Below are 18,778 nucleotides of genomic sequence, written 5' to 3' on the forward strand. Positions count from 1 at the left end.
ATACAAATACGAGGATAGAGGAGGTTGATGAGATCGAAGAATTGTTAGGCGATGTTCAAATGGGGACATTTTTGGAAGCCAACATAGGTGAATCCTCTACTACTTGTGGTCCAACGATTGACTATCATGAACATAGAATCAGTTTTGGCCGATTATAGGAAGATAGCATGGGTGAATTTTATCGAAGCTGAAATAAATTTACAAAAGTAGCTTTCATTTTGAAGATGCTTAGTATAAAGATGATTTACAACATGAGTAACACAGCATTCGATATGATTATTAAGTTGATAAAGGAGGTCCTTCCTAATAGAGAGATATTGCCACGCTCGTACCGAGAAGCAAAGCGATATTGCCGAGACTTGAGTTTTGGTTAGAATCTATACATGCATGCCAGAATGATTGTGTGTTTTTTTGGAAGGAGCATGCAGATAAAGTACAATGCCCAACTTGCAACACTTCAAGATGGAGTTGTGTTAAGGGTAGTGGCAAGAAAATTCTTCAAAAGGTCTTGCGGTATTTCCAAATAAAATCGAAGTTGCAACGATTGTTTATGTCGAAAGATATGGTCAAACATATGAGGTGGTACAAAGATGAACGAAAAGATGACAGCAACACTCTAGGACATACAGCCGATGGTCTTGTGTGGAAAGAGTTTAATAAAGAATATGAATAGTTTGCTCGTGATTCCCGGAATGTGCGACTTGGTTTGACAAGTGATGGTTTCAACTCATTTGGTAATATGAGTACCACATATAGCATATGGCCAGTAGTATTAATGCCGTACAATTTACCTCCGTGGATGTGTATGAAGGATCCCAATATGATATTGTCCTTAATTATCCCTGGTCGCACAGCACCTGGAAACGACATCGATGTGCATTTGCTGCCTCTAGTTGATGATTTGCAAGAATTATGGAATGAAGGTGTAATCACTTACGATTTTTCGACTAAAGAGACATTTCAGTTGCATGCTGTATTACTATGCACCATAAACGATTTTTCCGCGTATGGAAACTTGTTTGGGTATTATACAAAGGGAAAGCAGGCGTGTCCGGTATGTAACAAGGATACAATGTCTTATAGGTTGAAGTATAGATTTAAAGACTGTTACATGTGTCATCATAGGTGGCTTCCTCGAGACTATGTGTGGTGCCAAGAAAGAGAATTGTTTGATGGTACAAAGAAGCATAGATTGGAACCTGAAGAAATGTTCAGAGATCAACTATTGCAACAACTAATACATGTTGAACATGTGCAGTTTAGCAAACATATTGGGAACAAGAGAAAGCATCGCACAAGTGGTGTTGATATAAATGAGTCGAATTGGAGGAACAAAAGTATTTTCTTTAAGTTGTCTTATTGGTCAATATTGAAACTATAACACAATTTAGATGTCATGTACATTGAGAAGAACATATGTGATAGTATCCTGGGTACATTGATGAATATTCCTGGGAAAACAAAGGACACAGCCAACGCACGAAGATGGGTATAAGTAAAGAATTGCACTTGCAAACAATTGGTGCAACCACCACGATGCCACTTGCGGCATACACTTTTACAAGAGATGAGAAGAACCGGTTATGTGAGTGGCTGAAATGTGTGGAATTTCCTGATGGGTATGTGTCTAACATTGGTCGATGTGTGAACAAGTTTCCTAGCAAGATAGCGGGAATGAAAAGCCATGATTGTCATGTCTTCTTATAGCGTTTACTTCCTGTTGCAATCCGTGAAAATTAATGTTTGAAATAGAAATAACAAAGATTGAGATGAGTAATTTTTTTATGCAGTTGTGTGCACGAACATTAAAAGCATATATTTTGAAGCAAATGAAGGTTAACATTGTCATAATTCTATGCAAGATGGAACAAATATTTCCACCATCATTTTTTGATATTATGGTCCATTTAGCGGATTATTTAACTCGAGAGGCAGAGCTTGGGGGACCAGTACAAAGCTGTTAGATGTATCCAATGGAAATGATTATCATTTACTGTACAATGACATACAAGGGCCTTACTATATATTGAAAACGCTTCTTATACCAAACAATTAGAAAGTAGATGGTCCACTTTAATTCCAACAACTAGATTAAATAAAGGTAGCAAACAAAAACAATTACAGTGTAATGACATTGGTTTTTCAAGCCTTATTAAGGACCACTTTCAACTTCCAAAAAGCTAGGAAACAAATTGTAGAATGCAACAACGTTGACCACTTTTTAGATCTAAACCCAACAATGTCACACTCATCAAGACACACTAATCACAACAAAATGAGACCACGAACCATAGAAATTATTCAACATTTTGGCAACATCAAGATGACCCAAAGATTGAAAATGACGAAACTTAAATCCATCATACAATGAAAAAGGTTTTAGAAGACCCAAATAACTATAAAATTGAAGAAACTAACATGCAACATTTAGAGAAAACCCACATTCCCTAAACAAATTTATAAAATAATTGCATACAATACAAATTAGGGTTAAAGCACTAAACTTTTACGCTTAAAAAAACAAAAAACAAAATTGTTCATTACGTGTCACGAAGAAAACCTTTGTGATGCAAATCACAAGGTAAATTGGCAAAACACAACTACAATAGTAATGTTAGGGTTCTTCTTGCAAGAGTTGAGATATAGTTGTGTAATCTTCAAAAACGAGTTGAAAATCTATGGGAAACATCGAGTTGAAATATTGATTTTTTTTAAAGGTTGTTTAATGAGTTGAAATATCGAGACAATGATGTTATGAGCATTTAAGTCTTTTACACATGAAAGAGGAGGGGCATAACACATTCAGGTAAAATATAGCATGTGTGCCGCACGTGATGGGTCTCCGTTAGTGTAGTACCCCGACAAATCACAATTTTTAAAGAGTTAAAGATTTCTTACTTAACTGGTTAATAATCCCTTAAACCAAGTGACATAAACCTTCAATAAATAAACTAACCCCCTTAAGACTTTTTTAGAAGAAAAAACCCCAAAAAATACCCTCATTGGCCAAACACTCTCTCCGGGACCACACGAGCACTTGCTCTTGTCCTTGGTGTGAGTGCTCGCCCAAGGACCACATGAACGCTCGCATGAACCCCCCTTTATGCAAAATCCAATCATATGTACCTTTTGTGAACAATACACGAGTGCTCGCTACTACAGTACGCAAGCACTAGCAGACCAGTCTTCAGACTATTAGACAGTACCCAATCGTAAGCCTGAAAAGTATTTTTAATATGTTGTGAACAGTACATGAGCGCTCGCTCAGTAGTATCTGAGTGCTCGCTGTCAACTCTAAAAAGCAATTTTAACCTATTCTCCACTTTTTAGACCCAAAGCATGCCTCCACCCTATATATAAACCATGCTACTCGACCCTTAGCCACCTTCAACCTCAGAAAACCTAACCCTAGTGTGAGGAGAAGCTTGGAGAAAGAAATGAGAAAGTTTGAAGCTCTAGCTATCTTCTAAGGTGATTCATTGACCCTTCCTTTATGCCCTTTTTAATCGTTGTTACTGATTTCCTAATGTTACAAGTTTTAAAGATGCTATGACAAGCTCTTATACCCATCTTTTTAACAAAACCAAGAAATATTTTCAAAAGGTTTTTAAACACCTCTTTGATTCTTTGTGTTGTGTTTTCTTATGGTATAAGTGTTTATTTTAAGCTTAGAAAGGAAAATATCAACCCATAGCCTTAGATAGAAGCCTAGAACGCATTTTTGGGGATTTCTGGCTGAGCCTTACCCTCTAGTCCAGCACTCGCCTAGGGAGCGAATGCTCGCCCAGAGAGCAGGCCACCCGTCCCCTTAGCCCCAATTGTGTGGTACAAGGTTTTAGCGGCCATTTTCATTAGATGGAACTTCGTAGAGTTCTCTAATCCTACTTATAATGATAACTATGTTTCGTTATAGTAGGGATTCGTGATGTCGGAGGACTCGAGCAAGCGAACGAGGTAAGCAATCACTTACGAACACTTTCCTTAAAAACGTGTGATATGTCAGCTGATTGAGCACGTGTATGATATGAGCATATCTACTTTTTGTAATAACTTGGTACATGCTTTAATAATTGATTGATAAGATGCATTGTATGACATAGTACACCGGTACGTACGGTATAATGGACATGAGCTTACTCTATAGACTTGATTCTATAATCAAATGTGTGTGTTGTTATATGGGCCTTGGATCCAATGGTTGTTTCGTGACTGACGCGACCTTAACAGGCGGTCACTACATGACATACATCATTAGTAACGTAGGCCACTCGAGGTCGGACTCGGTTTGACTACTAGTGTTATAGACGGTAGCGTACAATGGTTGGGGCACCGACATTGTATTACAGGTCCCTCGGAACAGTGCCAACCTTCCTAAGAATGGGTAATATCTCGAGTAGACCATATATGATAGTTATGACCTATAGAGTATTAGTTTTCTGCATTAAAATACTTAGGCGATTGCCGCCAGGAAGACACCACCCTTTATCAAATCAAACATATATTTTCAAGGTGTATTAACGGAGACAACACATCTTTTCAATGTTTATCAAAACTGCACATTTATTTATGCTTAATAATAATTGGCTCATCTCATACCAAATCCTGAAGTTTACTTACTAAGTCGTTAGACTTACGCGGTTATTACTCTTATAAGGAGCTTGTTCCTATAACTCAAAAGTGGTACGGTTGCCACCATAGACTTTGCTTTAAGATCTTCATGTTGTTATCAGATTTGTTTTATATTATTAGTTGCTCAATCTCTTCTAATTTGAGGATTATACTTGTCCCTGTAATGATTAATATATTTATCAGATTTATTTCACCTTCCTATGCATTAACTCTGATTATGTTTAGAGGGGCGATTCCTCATTTACCCACTAGTTGATTAAACTAGGGTAATCACTAGTAACCTTGTCAGACTGGTTAATACGAGTTTTGGGGGCATTATAGTTAGTATTAAGCCTAACAGACGATTGACATTGCAAAATTCTGAAAGATTATTACCCTAAATTGACACTTTTTAAAGTTTAAGGGTATGATTGTGAAGGTGATGAAAGATCAGGGGTGGTAAGTGAAGTTTTTCTTAACAATAATTAACTTGGAGATTTACTAGTAGTTTTTACCAAATTAATTAACTTGTAATTAACTGGAAAAACTACCCTCTAACATATACCAGAGTGAATAAAATAGCGAAAAACAAAAATAAATAATTTGAGTTACAATTAATACCTCAAGAACATATCTTAAACAACTATAACCAAAAATCTATAAAAGATAACAACAACAAACTATCACAAGATACATTACTAAGATCCGCAAATACGAAAATACAATCAAACTGCCTACCGTTTCCGCTCTACATCCAAGCCTAAAGAAAGACTCTAAGTTCTAACTTGGTCTAAAACTTACTCAATCACAAAACACCGAGGTGTTTTATAGGTGAAAAAGTAGCAACTATGCAAGTTCATGACTTAATTAAGTATCATTAAAATAAACCATGAAATAAGCCATTGTAATAGACTCAAAATGACTTTCCATATTACCATACCCCTTTATAAGGTTTTTCTAAAATGTTTAAGAAAATATTTGAGTACGAATGTAAAGTAACAAGTTCACAAGACAATGCATGATTTCGTGACAATTTCATTTTGATGTATTTAAAAACATTTGAGTTTAAAACATAACATATTTGTACATTTTATGTCGTGTTTTAAGTGACTTTACATATTAGATACTTAAAATAAACATAATTATTAGCCACTTAAAATACATCACATCAGTTAGTATGAAATTGGATGCAATGGGCTCAAAAAATAAGATTTTCTTTTAAAAACTCAATTTTGTATTTAATAAAAATAAATCAAATATTTATTTTTTCTCCTCTTAAAATTACCACCCATCACCCCCTCCCCCCTTAAAAAAACTAATAATTGAGTAAATATTCTCCCTAAACTTAAAAAAAATGTCAATGTCCACCAGGCTAATAAAAAGACAAAAATAACTTTAAAAAATAGTCAATAAGACAAAAATATAATTTTAAATTAAAAAAAAAATTATGAAATATATTTTTGTCACGGGAGTATTGATATTGTTTTAGTAGTTTAGGAAAGATTTTGGCATAATTAATAGTTAGAGAGAAACAATGACAATGTAGTAATTTAAGAGAAAAATGTCATTTTTATAAATTAGATATAAAAAATTTCTTTCAACTCAATTTGCATCAAAACTTTGTGTACTTTTCTCCTTATTTATTCTTTTTCTTTTTTCTTTTTATTATTTAAATTTCGCCGAGGAAAACTGTGTGTACTTTTCTCTTTATTTTTTCTTTTTCTTTTTTTTTTTTTTTTTGGTAAAAATTTCGTGAGCATATTTTTGTTTTCTCAACACCATACCATTCCCTCTACGGATGTCTTGCTCCAGGATTTTGTTTTCAATGTTTCTCCATTTTTCACCATAACCAGAATGACAAGGTTTTTTTCTCCCTAGTGTGCTTCGAAATGAGCTGATTGAAGCTATGCAGTACTAAGAATTTTGGTTTTCTTGGGGGCGACGCATGGCGCAAGCTTTCTCCGTGCCGAGCGTTCCTTATTCGTGCTCCCAATGCCCAATTCATTACATATCCAATTTACAGAAGGAAGATCACACGGTCCCGGTGTTGACGTTGGCCAGAGCTGCAAGCTCGAGAATCGGGGTCTCTAGGGTTTCGATTGGGTCGCATTTGAGGAGGTACGATAATCCCACCCGCCAGCGGAGGCTCAACGCGGTTGACACCCACATTGTCGAGAATGCACCCACTCGCACCACAGTTGACATCCCCGTTACCTGTTACCAGGTCGCTTTTCATAATCTCCCTCTCTCCACTGTCATTGTTTATATGTATATACGAATCTATGTGTGTGCGCGCGCGCGCTGCAATAATTGGTAAAATGCCAAAATTTTTACTGGATCCTTTTTTTTTTTTTTCCGAATTATTTGGTGCCGTTGGTACTGTTAAACTTTTTTTAAAAGATTTCTGTTTGGTTTGTGAGAATTTTTTTTTTCTTTTCTTTTTACGAGGAACCCCTTGAAGGAAGGGCCCCTTTGGGACCCATCCCTGTCGGGAAATGAGAACGATATTGAATTTTAGTTGTATGTTTCACACTAGAATGAAGCTGAATGATTGTGTGAGGCTTCGTATGGAGAATGTATGATGCAGCCCGGATAGAATGAGCAGGAATTGTAATAACAATTGCACTAGAAAGCTCCACTTAGAGCTGAAAACACCACACTAACAAGTTCCAATTTGGGCTGGAACACATCACAGTACAAACTCTCTTTTTTTTCTTTTTTTCTTTTCATCTTATGATCCGCTATTCACCCTTTTTGTTAAAAGATAGTTAAGTAGCTTATTGAAGTTGTTCGAAGATGGTTAGTTTGTTAATAGTTGTTATTTAGGCAGATTTATAAATGGACATTCATCTCAATACTATAAATAGAACTGAGAGGGTTATGATCATTTCTAACTTAGCCTTTCTCCTTTTCACGTTTTCTCTCAATTTACTAACATGGTATCATAGCCATTCCCTTAAATTCCTTTTTTTTTTTCCTTACAGCCAAACACTTTCATTTTTTTTTCCTTCCCTTTTCTTTTCCTTAAAACCAAACACTTCATCTTTTTTTTTTAGTGAATTGATTTTCTTCAAAAACATTGTAAATAGAGAATCTTCTTCCTAAATAATGTGGGTGAGGCTTCCTGTTTAGAGAGATCGTTTGAGGAGAGTGAGGTCCTTGAGGTGGTGAAAGGTATGAACAGCAAGAAGGCACCAAGCCTTGATGGTTTTTCTATGGCGTTCTTCCAAGTCAGCTGGGAGGTGATCAAGGTAAATATTGTGGGAGTGTTCCATGATTTTCATGCTAGTAATAAGTTTGAGAAAAGTCTCAATGCCACTTTTGCCTTCATTCTGAAGAAATTTGGGGCTATTCATTCACCTTATGGATTATAGCCCTATCGGTCTTGTGAGTGGAGTTTACAAGAGTATTGCTAAAGTCCTAGACCAACAAGTTGAGAAAGGTCATAGAGAAGATTATTTTGAAGCCCCAAAACGCTTTTGTCAAAGGTAGGTAGGCAAATCCTTGATTTTGTACTCATTGCTAATGAATGCCTGGATATTAAAATCAAACCTGGTGAGCCTAGGGTGCTTTGCAAACTGGATATTGAGAAGGCTTATGATCATGTCTATTGGGATTTCTTACTTGTTCAGGAGGTGTGATTTTGGGGTCAAATGTCGCTTTTGGATAACACATTTTCGGTGCACTTTTACGTTTTGGTGAATGACAATAAACTCAGTTTCATTAGTAGTTCCTGTGGTTTGAGACAAGGAGATCCTTTGTCGCTGCTTCTCTTTGTTGTTGTTATAGAGGTCTCAAGTAGAATGCCTTTTGCAATTGTTAATGGGTTTTTTTCTCAGGCTTTTTTTGTGGGGTTTAGACACTTTGGTGTGGTTAACATGTCGTGCTTGTTGTTTGCGAATGACCCTTTGGTGGGGGTCAAGCTTGACCACTTTCGCTATTTGCGTGCTTCGAAGTTGTCTCCGGTTTGAAGATTAGTCTGGCTAAGTCAGAATTGGTTCTTGGGGTTAATGTTGATAATGTGGAGGATTAGGTATTATGGGTTGTGGGGTATCTTATTTACTTTTGAAGTATCTTTTTCTTCCGTTGGGGGCTCCTATAAGGCCAAGTCTATTTGGGACAATGTTATTAAAAAGATAGAGCGTTAGTTGGGCTGTTGGAAAAGGATGTACTTGTTTAAGGGTGGTAGGCTTACCCTTATTAATAGCATGCTTTCCAATTTTCTTACTTATATCATGCCCCTCTTCCCTCTCCCCATGAGAGTTGCAAACTGCATAAAGAAGCTTCATCGAGATTTCTTATGGGGTGGGCTAGGCTAGGCGAAGAGTTCAAATTTTACCTGGTAAGCTAGTATAAGGTTTGTTCTCTGACCTATAAGAGAGGGTTACCCTTATTAAGAGCACACTTTCCAATTTTCTTACGTATTTAATGCCCCTTTTCCCTCTCCCCACGGGTGTTGCAAACCGCATAAAGAAGCTTCACGAGATATCTTATGGGGTGGGCTAGGTGAAGAGCTCAAATTTCACCTGGTAAGCTAGTATAAGGTTTGTTCTCTGATCTCTAAGGGAGGGTTACCCATATTAAGAGCACACTTTCCAATTTTCTTACGTATTTCATGCCCCTTTTCCCTCTCCCCACAGGTGTTGCAAACCACATAAAGAAGCTTCACAAGATTTCTTATGGGGTGGGCTAGGTGAAGAGTTCAAATTTCACTTGGTGTAGAGTTGTGGTGGACTCTAAATTTGACAGTTCGTGGGGTGGGTGGTGTTCTAATGAGTCTCTTGGGTCATATGGAGTGGGGCTATGGAAGAATATTAGGAGGGGTCGAGGGAAGTTTTCAAGGCTATGGAAGAATATTAGGAGGGGTCGAGGGAAGTTTTCAAGTCATATTAGATTTGAGGTGGAAGATGGCTCCAAGGTTAGTGTTAGTTTTTAGGTTGGCTAATTTGGTGCTCAAACGCTTTGGCGTAATTGGGACTAAAGTTAGACAAAGCTTGTACTTAGGTTTTTGCATAAAGCATAAAATTTTGTAATCTGTTCGAGCTAAGGATTTTGCTAGTTCGAACATGCTAGTGACAAGGTATGTTTCAAGGACCAAACAACGCCCTTCAAGTGCAAGTTCGAACTACTAAGTTGGAAGTAGTTTTTGAGTATGGCAGTGCTGCTCGTTCTAAGCTCCATTTTAAGCCTGTTTGAACTAGCAGTGTTACAAGGATACTGAAGTTTACACAAAATTGTGGGTTCCATGTTAGTTTGAAGTTTACATTGCCACATTATTTTGTAAACACCTATTCAACGCTCCTTCTAGGTGTTATTGGGAGTCATTGGGCTAATTTTTAATTAGATTTTGGCATGATTTGTGGTGTGGGGACGAGGCCCTAAAAGAAGCATTTCCAGATTTATATGGTATTGCTTGTGTGAAGAATGCTTCCGTAGTGGCTCACTTGGAGCTTGCTGATGGCTATAATTGTTGGAACGTAAGCTTTGTTAGAGTGGCTCATGATTGAGAAGTAGATGTCTTTGCCTCGTTTTTCAATTTGTTGTATTCAATTAGAGTGAGATGGGAAGGTGAAGACAAGCTTTGGTGAGTCCCTTCTAAAAGAGGGTTGTTCGATGTTAGTTCCTTATATAGTGTTCTTGTTTGTAGTGATGTCATTGTTTTCCCTTGAAAGAGTATGAGACGGACTAAGGTTCCTTGGAGGGTTTCTTTTTTGCTTGGTCGGTGGTGTTAGGAAAGATTGATCCTTACCATGGACAATCTTAGGAAGTGGCATGTCATTGTGGTTGATAGGTGTTGTAGGTGTAAGTGGAATGGGGAGTTATGGACCATCTTCTTTTCTAGTGTGAGGTTGCTTGTGTCTTATGGAATGTTTTTTCAATCGCTTTGGGCTGTCTTTGTCTTGGGTTATGCTTAGATAAGTAGTTGACTTGTTACTTGTTGGTGGACTGTTGGTAGCACTCGAAGTGCTGTTGTGTGTAAGATAGCATTATTGCCTTTTCTGATGTCTTTGGAAGGAAAGAAATGATAGAAGTTTTGAGGACAATAGGAGGACGTTGGTGGAGCTTAAAGGTTTTTTTCTTCAATACTCTTTATCTTTGTACAACTGCATTTGTATCTCCTTCAGTGCTTAGTTTCATAATTTCCTCGTTATTTTTTCTCCTTCTAGCTAGGTGGTACTCTTGTATACTTCCTGTGCACTTGGGTGCACTTTACGTTTTTAATGATATCTTGATTACTTATAAAATTAAAATTAAAAATTAGACAACTCTCTTTCTCGGTGAAGTTGTGTAGCTGTAAACAGCAGAACTGGTATACGGCTGCTGTGGTTTGTAGTGATATAGTAGTGGTTAATGGTACGTTGTTGATCTATGTTTGTTCTTTGGAGACTTTGGTATGCTCTGTGTAAGTTACATGTTGATCTGTGGTGATCAGTGGTGAGTTTGGATGTGTGATATGTTGATCGGAGGTAATCAAAGGTGTTTGGTGGATTCAGTGCAGTACAATAATAAGTTGTATATAGGCTAGAAGGCATGTGGTAATCTTATTTGTTTAGAAATGGAAGAATGGAAAGGGAGAAACCATGCAAAATTAGTGGGAAAACGGAAAAAGTCGTGCTGGTTTGCTTGAGAACGATCTTGGTACGGAAAAAATTGTCAAAGACACAGATGCATTGACAGCAGAGAAGTATCTCTGATTTTGAAGAAACTTTGAAAGTGGAGTGGAAAGTGAGGTTTGAGATTTCTAGTGATATAGGTACTGACATGTTAAACAATGGTTCTGACCATCTACTAACTTAGCCTCTCTACTTGTCACATTTTCTCTCAATTCACCAACATCTCTCTTTTCTAAGCACTAAATGACATAGACCCACTACACCCGGCCTAAACTACTCATTACACAATACATGTAACATGGACACTACACATAAAACAGCCCATGTCGAAACACTAAACCACTACTGAATTTAAACTACCCGCAATGAAAATGACTCCATGACAAGCTAAATAAACTCCATAATAAGCTAAATAAATAGAGAACATAGCCCATGTTCATCAGTTCATTCATCCCTGTTCTCTAAATTTTTATTCGATGCAATTATAACTGATCCTAGGGATAAAAAAATTAGAAAAAATAAATTGGAATAAAATAAATCAATAAAAAAGTTCCTTGATGGTCATACAAATTAATCGATGCCCCTCCACTTTAAAAGCAGCCCATGTTGCCACATTACAGCCTATGTCCACCGTTCCCCACTCTACACCCTTTTTTGGCTAAGTAATTCAAATTCATTAAAAGTACAGAGGGACGGAATTATAATACATAGGAAGCATACAAGAGAACTTCTAAAGTGTAGAAAAAGAAGAACAAAACTCTAAGAATTCATAGAAATTAGAAACAGGCAATCCAATAAACGCTACTATCCATGTATGAAGGGATTGAAAGAGCATCTCTTTAACTCTAACGTCGCCATCTCGTGATCTTTAAAGCTCATTGCGTTCATTTCTCTCCAAATACACCACATTAAACACAACCTCCACAATTCCAAAACATTGTGTTGTCCCAATTGTTCCCTCCAACTTAGCAACAAATCTCTCACCCTTTGAGGCATAACTCATACAACTCTTAACAACTGAAAAGGCGAGCTCCATAATTCTCTTGCAACCCCATAATGAAGAAGAAGGTGATCAATAGACTAACCACTCTTCTTACACATACAACGCCAATCCACCACAATAACATGCCTCTTTCGTAAATTATTCAAAGTTAAGATTTTCTCTAAAGTTGCTGTCCACATAAAGAACGCCCCTCTTGAGGAAGCCTTAACTTTCCAAATACTCTTCCAAGAAAACGGGGAATTCACTGGAGTAGATAACACATGATAGTGACTTCACTTCAAAGCTCCTTGTGTTGAAGTGAACAAAATATCATTAAAATCGCAAATTGGATTGCACAACGGAGAAGTAGACGATCCATAGACTCCTCACTCCTCTTAGATATACAATACCTGTCAACCACATTCTGCTTGTGTCATTCTTTCTGTAGTGGTCATTACCTTTAATGGTTAGTATAACAATTCTTTTTTTAAGGTTGGTCTTTAATGGTTTCTAGTCCATTTTTCTTTCTCTTTTCACTTGTTTCTTTCTGGTGAACAGGAGAGAAAGCTTAGTTGAGACTCTGTTCCCTTCTGTATCTTGCTTCTATTATTTTATTGTGTTCTGGATCCTGAATCTTACCTTAGTCTTAAAGGGAATTGTGTGGTTTGAACTGTTCTGAAGAGCCTAATCGTGCCTATCTTCCCAACACTTCATACTGGTGTATCAAATTTTGCAAAGTTTGAAAAGCATTTATGAATGGCGCACTTTATAGATATCGTCTCCACCTTTTGTTTGTGTGCATCTCTGTGTGTTTAGTAACTCACTTACTGCGTATGGGCGTTAACATCACAGCTTATTGGTGTTCATAATCAAGCTGAGAAAGATGAGATAGTTAAATCTGTGATGGATTTGAAGAGTGCTCAGATTGAAGAAGGTTACACCATGGATGCTGTTGTATCTCGCCAGGTAGAGATAAATCATGTTGTCATTTTGCTTGATTATCATAATTCTTTTTTGAACAAACGGTGCACAGAGCTGTTTTCTACACTACTGTTGAGTTCTGATTTTTTTTTTCTCTGGTTTGCAGGACCTTCTGATGGATGTGAGGGATAAGCTTCTTTTTGAACCAGAATATGCTGGTAATATGAGGGAAAAGATCCCACCTAAATCACCTCTTCAAATTCCCTGGGCTTGGTTGCCTGCTGCTCTTTGCGTCCTTCAAGAGGTACAAACTTTTGTGTAAATTTTACTTAGTTTGTAGTAAATAACTGCTGTGCTTTTGAATTTTGTTTTGCGTTCTATGTGCAGAGGAGTTATATTCTTTTTGTAGGTTAATTTATTTCAGGGTTTGTAGTGAAACATATACCTGTCCTACTTGTGAGTGTTTGCTCTTTCTTTATGATACCATACCATCGTCCTCTTGCTACTGTCTTGAAACTGTTGAATATTTTCTTCCATTTACGATATCATTAGCATAAAGCAAAAGAAGGCTTTTGGTTTGGAAGATAGATATGATGCTCTATGCGGATTTCTCCAATCTAGGTTGGAGAGGTAAAGCTTGTGCTGGATATTGGCCGGGCAGCTCTTCAACATCCAGATGCTAAGCCATATATTCATGATTTGCTTCTTTCTATGGCACTGGCTGAGGTAAGGCATATCAGCAAAGAAGTTAGGAGCATGTACCATCTTTTTGTGGCAGCCTTGTTATGCCTCCTTGTCTTATCCTAGGTGCTTTCTTGAAGTGTGCAATTGCAAAGATCGGTTTCGAGAAGAACAAGGTGTCCCAAGGATTTGAAGCACTTGCTCGAGCTCAGTGTCTTCTAAGGAGTAAAATATCTCTTGGAAAAATGACATTGTTATCTCAGGTAATGCTCATTTCCTTGTGTGCTTTTGCTTCCAACTTATTCAAGAATCTGTGAGTGTTCGCTTGGTTCAGCCTACAATAGGCATCTCTTTCTGTTGCTTCTGCCTTATCTGATGAATTGGTAATTGAAATTGAAACCATTTGCTTTTCTCTCATCATGCATTACATACTTTTTTTTAATAAAAAAACCAAAGAATTATTGAAAAGTATGAGTAGATCAGATCACAAAAACTGAGATATTCTTATCTGGGAAAAAATGGCCCTAGAAACTTTGCAGTGGGGATCGGTCCTTCTAGCATTTTATTTTATGCTGTATTTGTTACTTCCATAAGAGTCAACTTGATTTCCTGTGTCTATAGTAAATTTGTTGGCCTTGGTTTCTAGATAGAAGAATCTTTGGAGGAGCTTGCACCTGCATGCACGTTGGAACTGTTAGGCATGCCTCATTCACCTGAAAATGCTGAAAGGAGACGAGGAGCAATTGCAGCCTTGCGTGAACTGCTCAGACAGGGCCTTGAGGTGGAAACTTCGCGCCAAGTCCAAGACTGGCCGTGCTTCCTGAGCCAAGCACTTAATAGGCTAATGGCTACAGAGATAGTTGATCTTCTTCCATGGGATAGTTTAGCTGTTATACGCAAGAATAAGAAATCACTTGAATCACAGAATCAAAGGGTTGTAATCGATATCAATTGTATCTACGTGGCGTTAATAGCTTATGTAGCACTTGGATTTTCAAGCAAGCAGACAGAGTTGGTAAGTCCTTTCTCTGCAGCTCGTTTACAAGATATTCTTATCCGCACTCCCCTCCTTACTCTACTGCAATTTCTGAGAAAAAGGTTTTGTTAATTTCGTGTATTTTGTATGAATCTTACAATTATTAACATGCCTATTCAGGTTCAATTTCTTTTAATAGAAAGAGTGAGGTTTGTTGTGTTCCATTTATTAATGTCACTTATTATTTTATTTTTTTTGCAGATAAACAAAGCAAAAACTATCTGCGAATGTTTGATAGCATCAGAGGGAATTGATCTCAAACTTGAGGAAGCTTTTTGTTTGTTCCTTCTTGGACAGGTAAATTATTCATTTTGGTCCTGTTCTATTTCTAGCTGACTTCATTAAAATATTCTCGGAATTGTTATCTTGGTTTCAGCAGATATAATTTTCATTCTCTTCTTCTCTTTGCCCCTAGTTTATTGAACTACTTTGATTTATTTATTGGTTTCTAGTGTAATGAGGCCGTGGTCGTTGACAAGCTTCAACAGCTTGAATTGAATTCAAATCCTGCTGCTCGAAATTCAATCTCAGGAAAGGAAATAAAACACGTTTCTGGTGCAAAACCATCGTTGGTGTGTCCTCTCTCTCTCTTCTATCTTCAGAATTTTGATTTTTGCTGCCCTTAAAAAACTTGCTTCTGAAACTGCTTAGGTGGATGGCTCAATTGGGGGTAGCTTCAATTGATGCATGATGATTTATGGTGGTTAATTTGAGCATTGATCCAACCATAAGATTCGTTCTTGGTGATACAATCGTCTGTCAGATTTTTATATGCTACCTTAATGTATCTTGGATGATAGGATCTTGTGAATTGCCTTCCTAACTTTCTTATTTAATCTATCAGAAATTGAGCGACACATGTTGGGACATCTACTTCAGTGGACCAGGCCCTGTCTTAACAATTATTCTTATATTCTCATTTATTTTCTTATTTTGTGGTTTCAGGAAAATGAAAGGGCTGTTTTAGATTGTGCACTAGATAGATATGATCATTTTGTTGCATGGACTATGTACTATATGATGCCATCTTACCCTTCAAATTTCGTGCTTGGCTTTGAGGTTGATACATTCTCACGTCAGACTGTCTGCTCCACTTGACCAGGAAACGTGGCTGAAGGATGCTGTGCTTGGTGTCTTTCCTGATACACGAGATTGTTCTCCGTCTTTGGTAAGGTTCATACTGGTGGATGCAATGTAGATTAAGCTTTAATTTGTAACAGGAAGATGTTACAAACGTACATCTCTGCAGGCCAATTTTTTCAGTGGTGAAAAGAAATCTCCTGGGAGCAAGAAAAGTAAAGGAGCTCCACAAGCTGTGCGTGCTCTATGCCACAGACCAGTGGCCTCTTCTCTGTCAGAGCGGAAAGATTTTAAGGAATCTCTTTCGTATGCAAGCTCTTCTCAACTCCTTGGGTCTGCTGTTAAGCAATTGACTCCGGACATGCAAAGTCCATTGGTATTGGGCAAAAATAGCAGCGGAAGCAATGGTAGCACATCATCTGGTCAATTGAACAGGAATCCTGGCATTCACCATAACAAAGTTTGGGAAAATTGGTTGGCCCAAAAACTGGTTGGAAGGATAACGTCTATTGCTGTACTGGGGTGCATTATGTTTGCTACCTTTAAATTAGCAGGTATGAGTGTTAATAAGGTGAAAAGAGCTTCCAAATGGGACTCCAGTACACAAAATATGGAGACAAGTTCGCTTGTTGAGAGAACAGATTTGTCTTTGGATATTGCTGGCAGACTCAAGAAGCTTCTGGCAATGGTTAAGATCCAGTTCAGGAACCGCTCAGATGCTGGAAATCCGCATGTTTTATCACCTGCTGCTAGTCTGTCATCCTCTATGACTGCTGTGTACAGGAGGCTAATGCCTATGGAAGAAGCTGAAGCCCTTGTTAGGCAATGGCAAGCAATTAAAGCTGAGGCTTTGGGGCCTAATCATCAAGTTCATAGCCTCTCTGACGTCCTTGATGAATCAATGCTTGTTCAGGTGCGTGAAGTGCATGGATTGTTTTTCATATCTTGCCATGCTGTCATATAACTATCACCATTTAACAATCAAACTTTTGAGTGTATTTTGTAATAATATTGTTTAATCAATTGAGCTACTGGCCTATAATCTGGAAAAATAAAATAGAAAATGTCATAGTAAATGAATTTTTTTATATGGAAAGATAATTTGAAATTGTGAGTAATCTGATGATAGTGATTGAAAATTCTAATAAGTTGCACATACCAAATAGCTGCGAGGAAATAGTTAACTTACTCTATGGTGCAGCCATCTTATTTGGTGAATCGCTCAGCAATGTGTTCAAAGAGATGTGTGCACCACGTCGCTTATGTATTGCCCACTCCTGGTGCAGCTGGTTTTAGTCTTGCTTCAAAGGAAAAAGAAATCTTGAAAGATTTAAATCTCAAAGAAAATTACTTTGGATACTAGAAATATTAGGAAAGAGTCATAATTCTACCCTGCAGAATTTAAATTGGCCAAATGAATGGCTGAAATTTTCTGAGTGTCGTTAAAAACGTAGACCTTGATAAAGGCAATTACTTTTAACTTAGCGGAGAAACTATTTCGGCATGTTTAATAACAAAAAGTTTTCTTTCCTGGAGGCGTAATATTTAATGCTTTATCATGATGCTTTAGGGTGGTTTTTGTTTGTGTAATGATTTGCAGTGGCAAGCTCTGGCTGATGTGGCAAAAGCCAAGTCTTGTTATTGGAGATTTGTTATGCTACAGCTGTCTGTTCTGCGAGCTGACATTATGTCAGACAGGGTTGGAACGGAAATGGCAGAAATTGAGGCTCTTTTAGAGGAAGCTGCAGAGCTTGTTGATGAATCTCAGCAGAAGAACCCAACTTATTACAGGTATAAGTAGAATCAACATTATACATCAATTTTTGTTATTGTTATTTAGAATCTTATTGTGTATTGCTTATTCATGTTTAATGGGAAATGTATATCATATCCTAGGCTGTTTTTTCGATAAGTAGTGTATACATTTGAAATTTTAGGATTAATTCCCATAATATGGTTCATGAATTTGTGAATTCTTACTACTGCAGACAAAAGATTGCTCATAAATTAGTCTCAATTACCAAGATAATAGTTACAATAATCTCTAGTGATGAAATAATCTTCTATTCCCTGTCTTAGTTACATTTTATTTTGCTATCCTGCAACATTTCCAACTTTTTCTTTATCTCGTTGATTGATTGCAGTGCCTATAAAGTTCGATATGTTCTAAGAAGGCAAGATGATGGATCATGGAGGTTTTGTGAAGGTGATACTCAAACACCATCACAATAATATTCAGCCTAATTCTGGAAGAGTAATGCTATACACATTCCCACTCCCATACTCCCTGACGTGGCTTTTAAAATCACTATTGGATCAAAATTTAATAGTGATCAATTCAAAATCTAATAGTAATTTTAACAACCACGTTAGAGAGTGTGAAAGTGGGAGTACGGGAGTACGGGAGTAGGAGTGTGTAGCATTACTCGTTCTGAAACGTGAGCCTGCTATGAGGAGTGTTCTGCTAACTCGTGTTTTTTCCGTCTTCAATTTCTTATCTTGCGGAGGAGGCCTATAAAAATGAACGTGGAGGGCACTAGTAAGCTTTTAAAAATGGTGAAATGTATATCATATAAGATGGGTTTGTTAGAATAGGGGCATTCAAAGGAAATTGAAGTTCAATTATTTGGTTAGTGCTGACCAAGTAGTGTAAAGTGTCAAATGACCTCATTTAGAATCTTTGTCAATTCGTTTCCTATCAATAATGTGATTGCTAATTGAGTAATCATGGACAAGTGAAATCATTTATAGAAAGGCTCTCTAATTCATCAAGTTTTGTTCAGCTCGTGGCTTTAAATGTGCCACATCATATGACTCATACTTAATCACCTTATTGACCTATTTTTGATGCGTACA

General features: G+C 37.2%; 1 protein-coding gene and 1 pseudogene across 1 annotated transcript; both read left to right on the forward strand.

Moving 5' to 3' along the window:
• The first annotated feature begins 272 nt into the window (after positions 1–272).
• LOC148584619 (uncharacterized) lies at positions 273–1,740 on the forward strand (annotated as a pseudogene).
• A 4,637-nt stretch (positions 1,741–6,377) lies between these two features.
• On the forward strand, positions 6,378–18,694 carry LOC132184812 (plastid division protein CDP1, chloroplastic). The gene is given in 13 exon segments (XM_059598583.2): positions 6,378–6,832; positions 13,057–13,170; positions 13,292–13,429; positions 13,747–13,851; positions 13,947–14,069; positions 14,453–14,821; positions 15,044–15,139; positions 15,295–15,414; positions 15,945–16,010; positions 16,092–16,835; positions 17,523–17,713; positions 18,067–18,142; positions 18,144–18,694. Coding segments are annotated over 13 exon segments (2,610 nt in total). The 5' UTR covers positions 6,378–6,553; the 3' UTR covers positions 18,333–18,694.
• Positions 18,695–18,778: the final 84 nt, after the last annotated feature.

The sequence above is a fragment of the Corylus avellana genome, chromosome 7 (genome assembly GCF_965113065.1).
Source record: "Corylus avellana chromosome 7, dhCorAvel1.hap1.2, whole genome shotgun sequence".
NCBI lineage: Eukaryota > Viridiplantae > Streptophyta > Magnoliopsida > Fagales > Betulaceae > Corylus > Corylus avellana.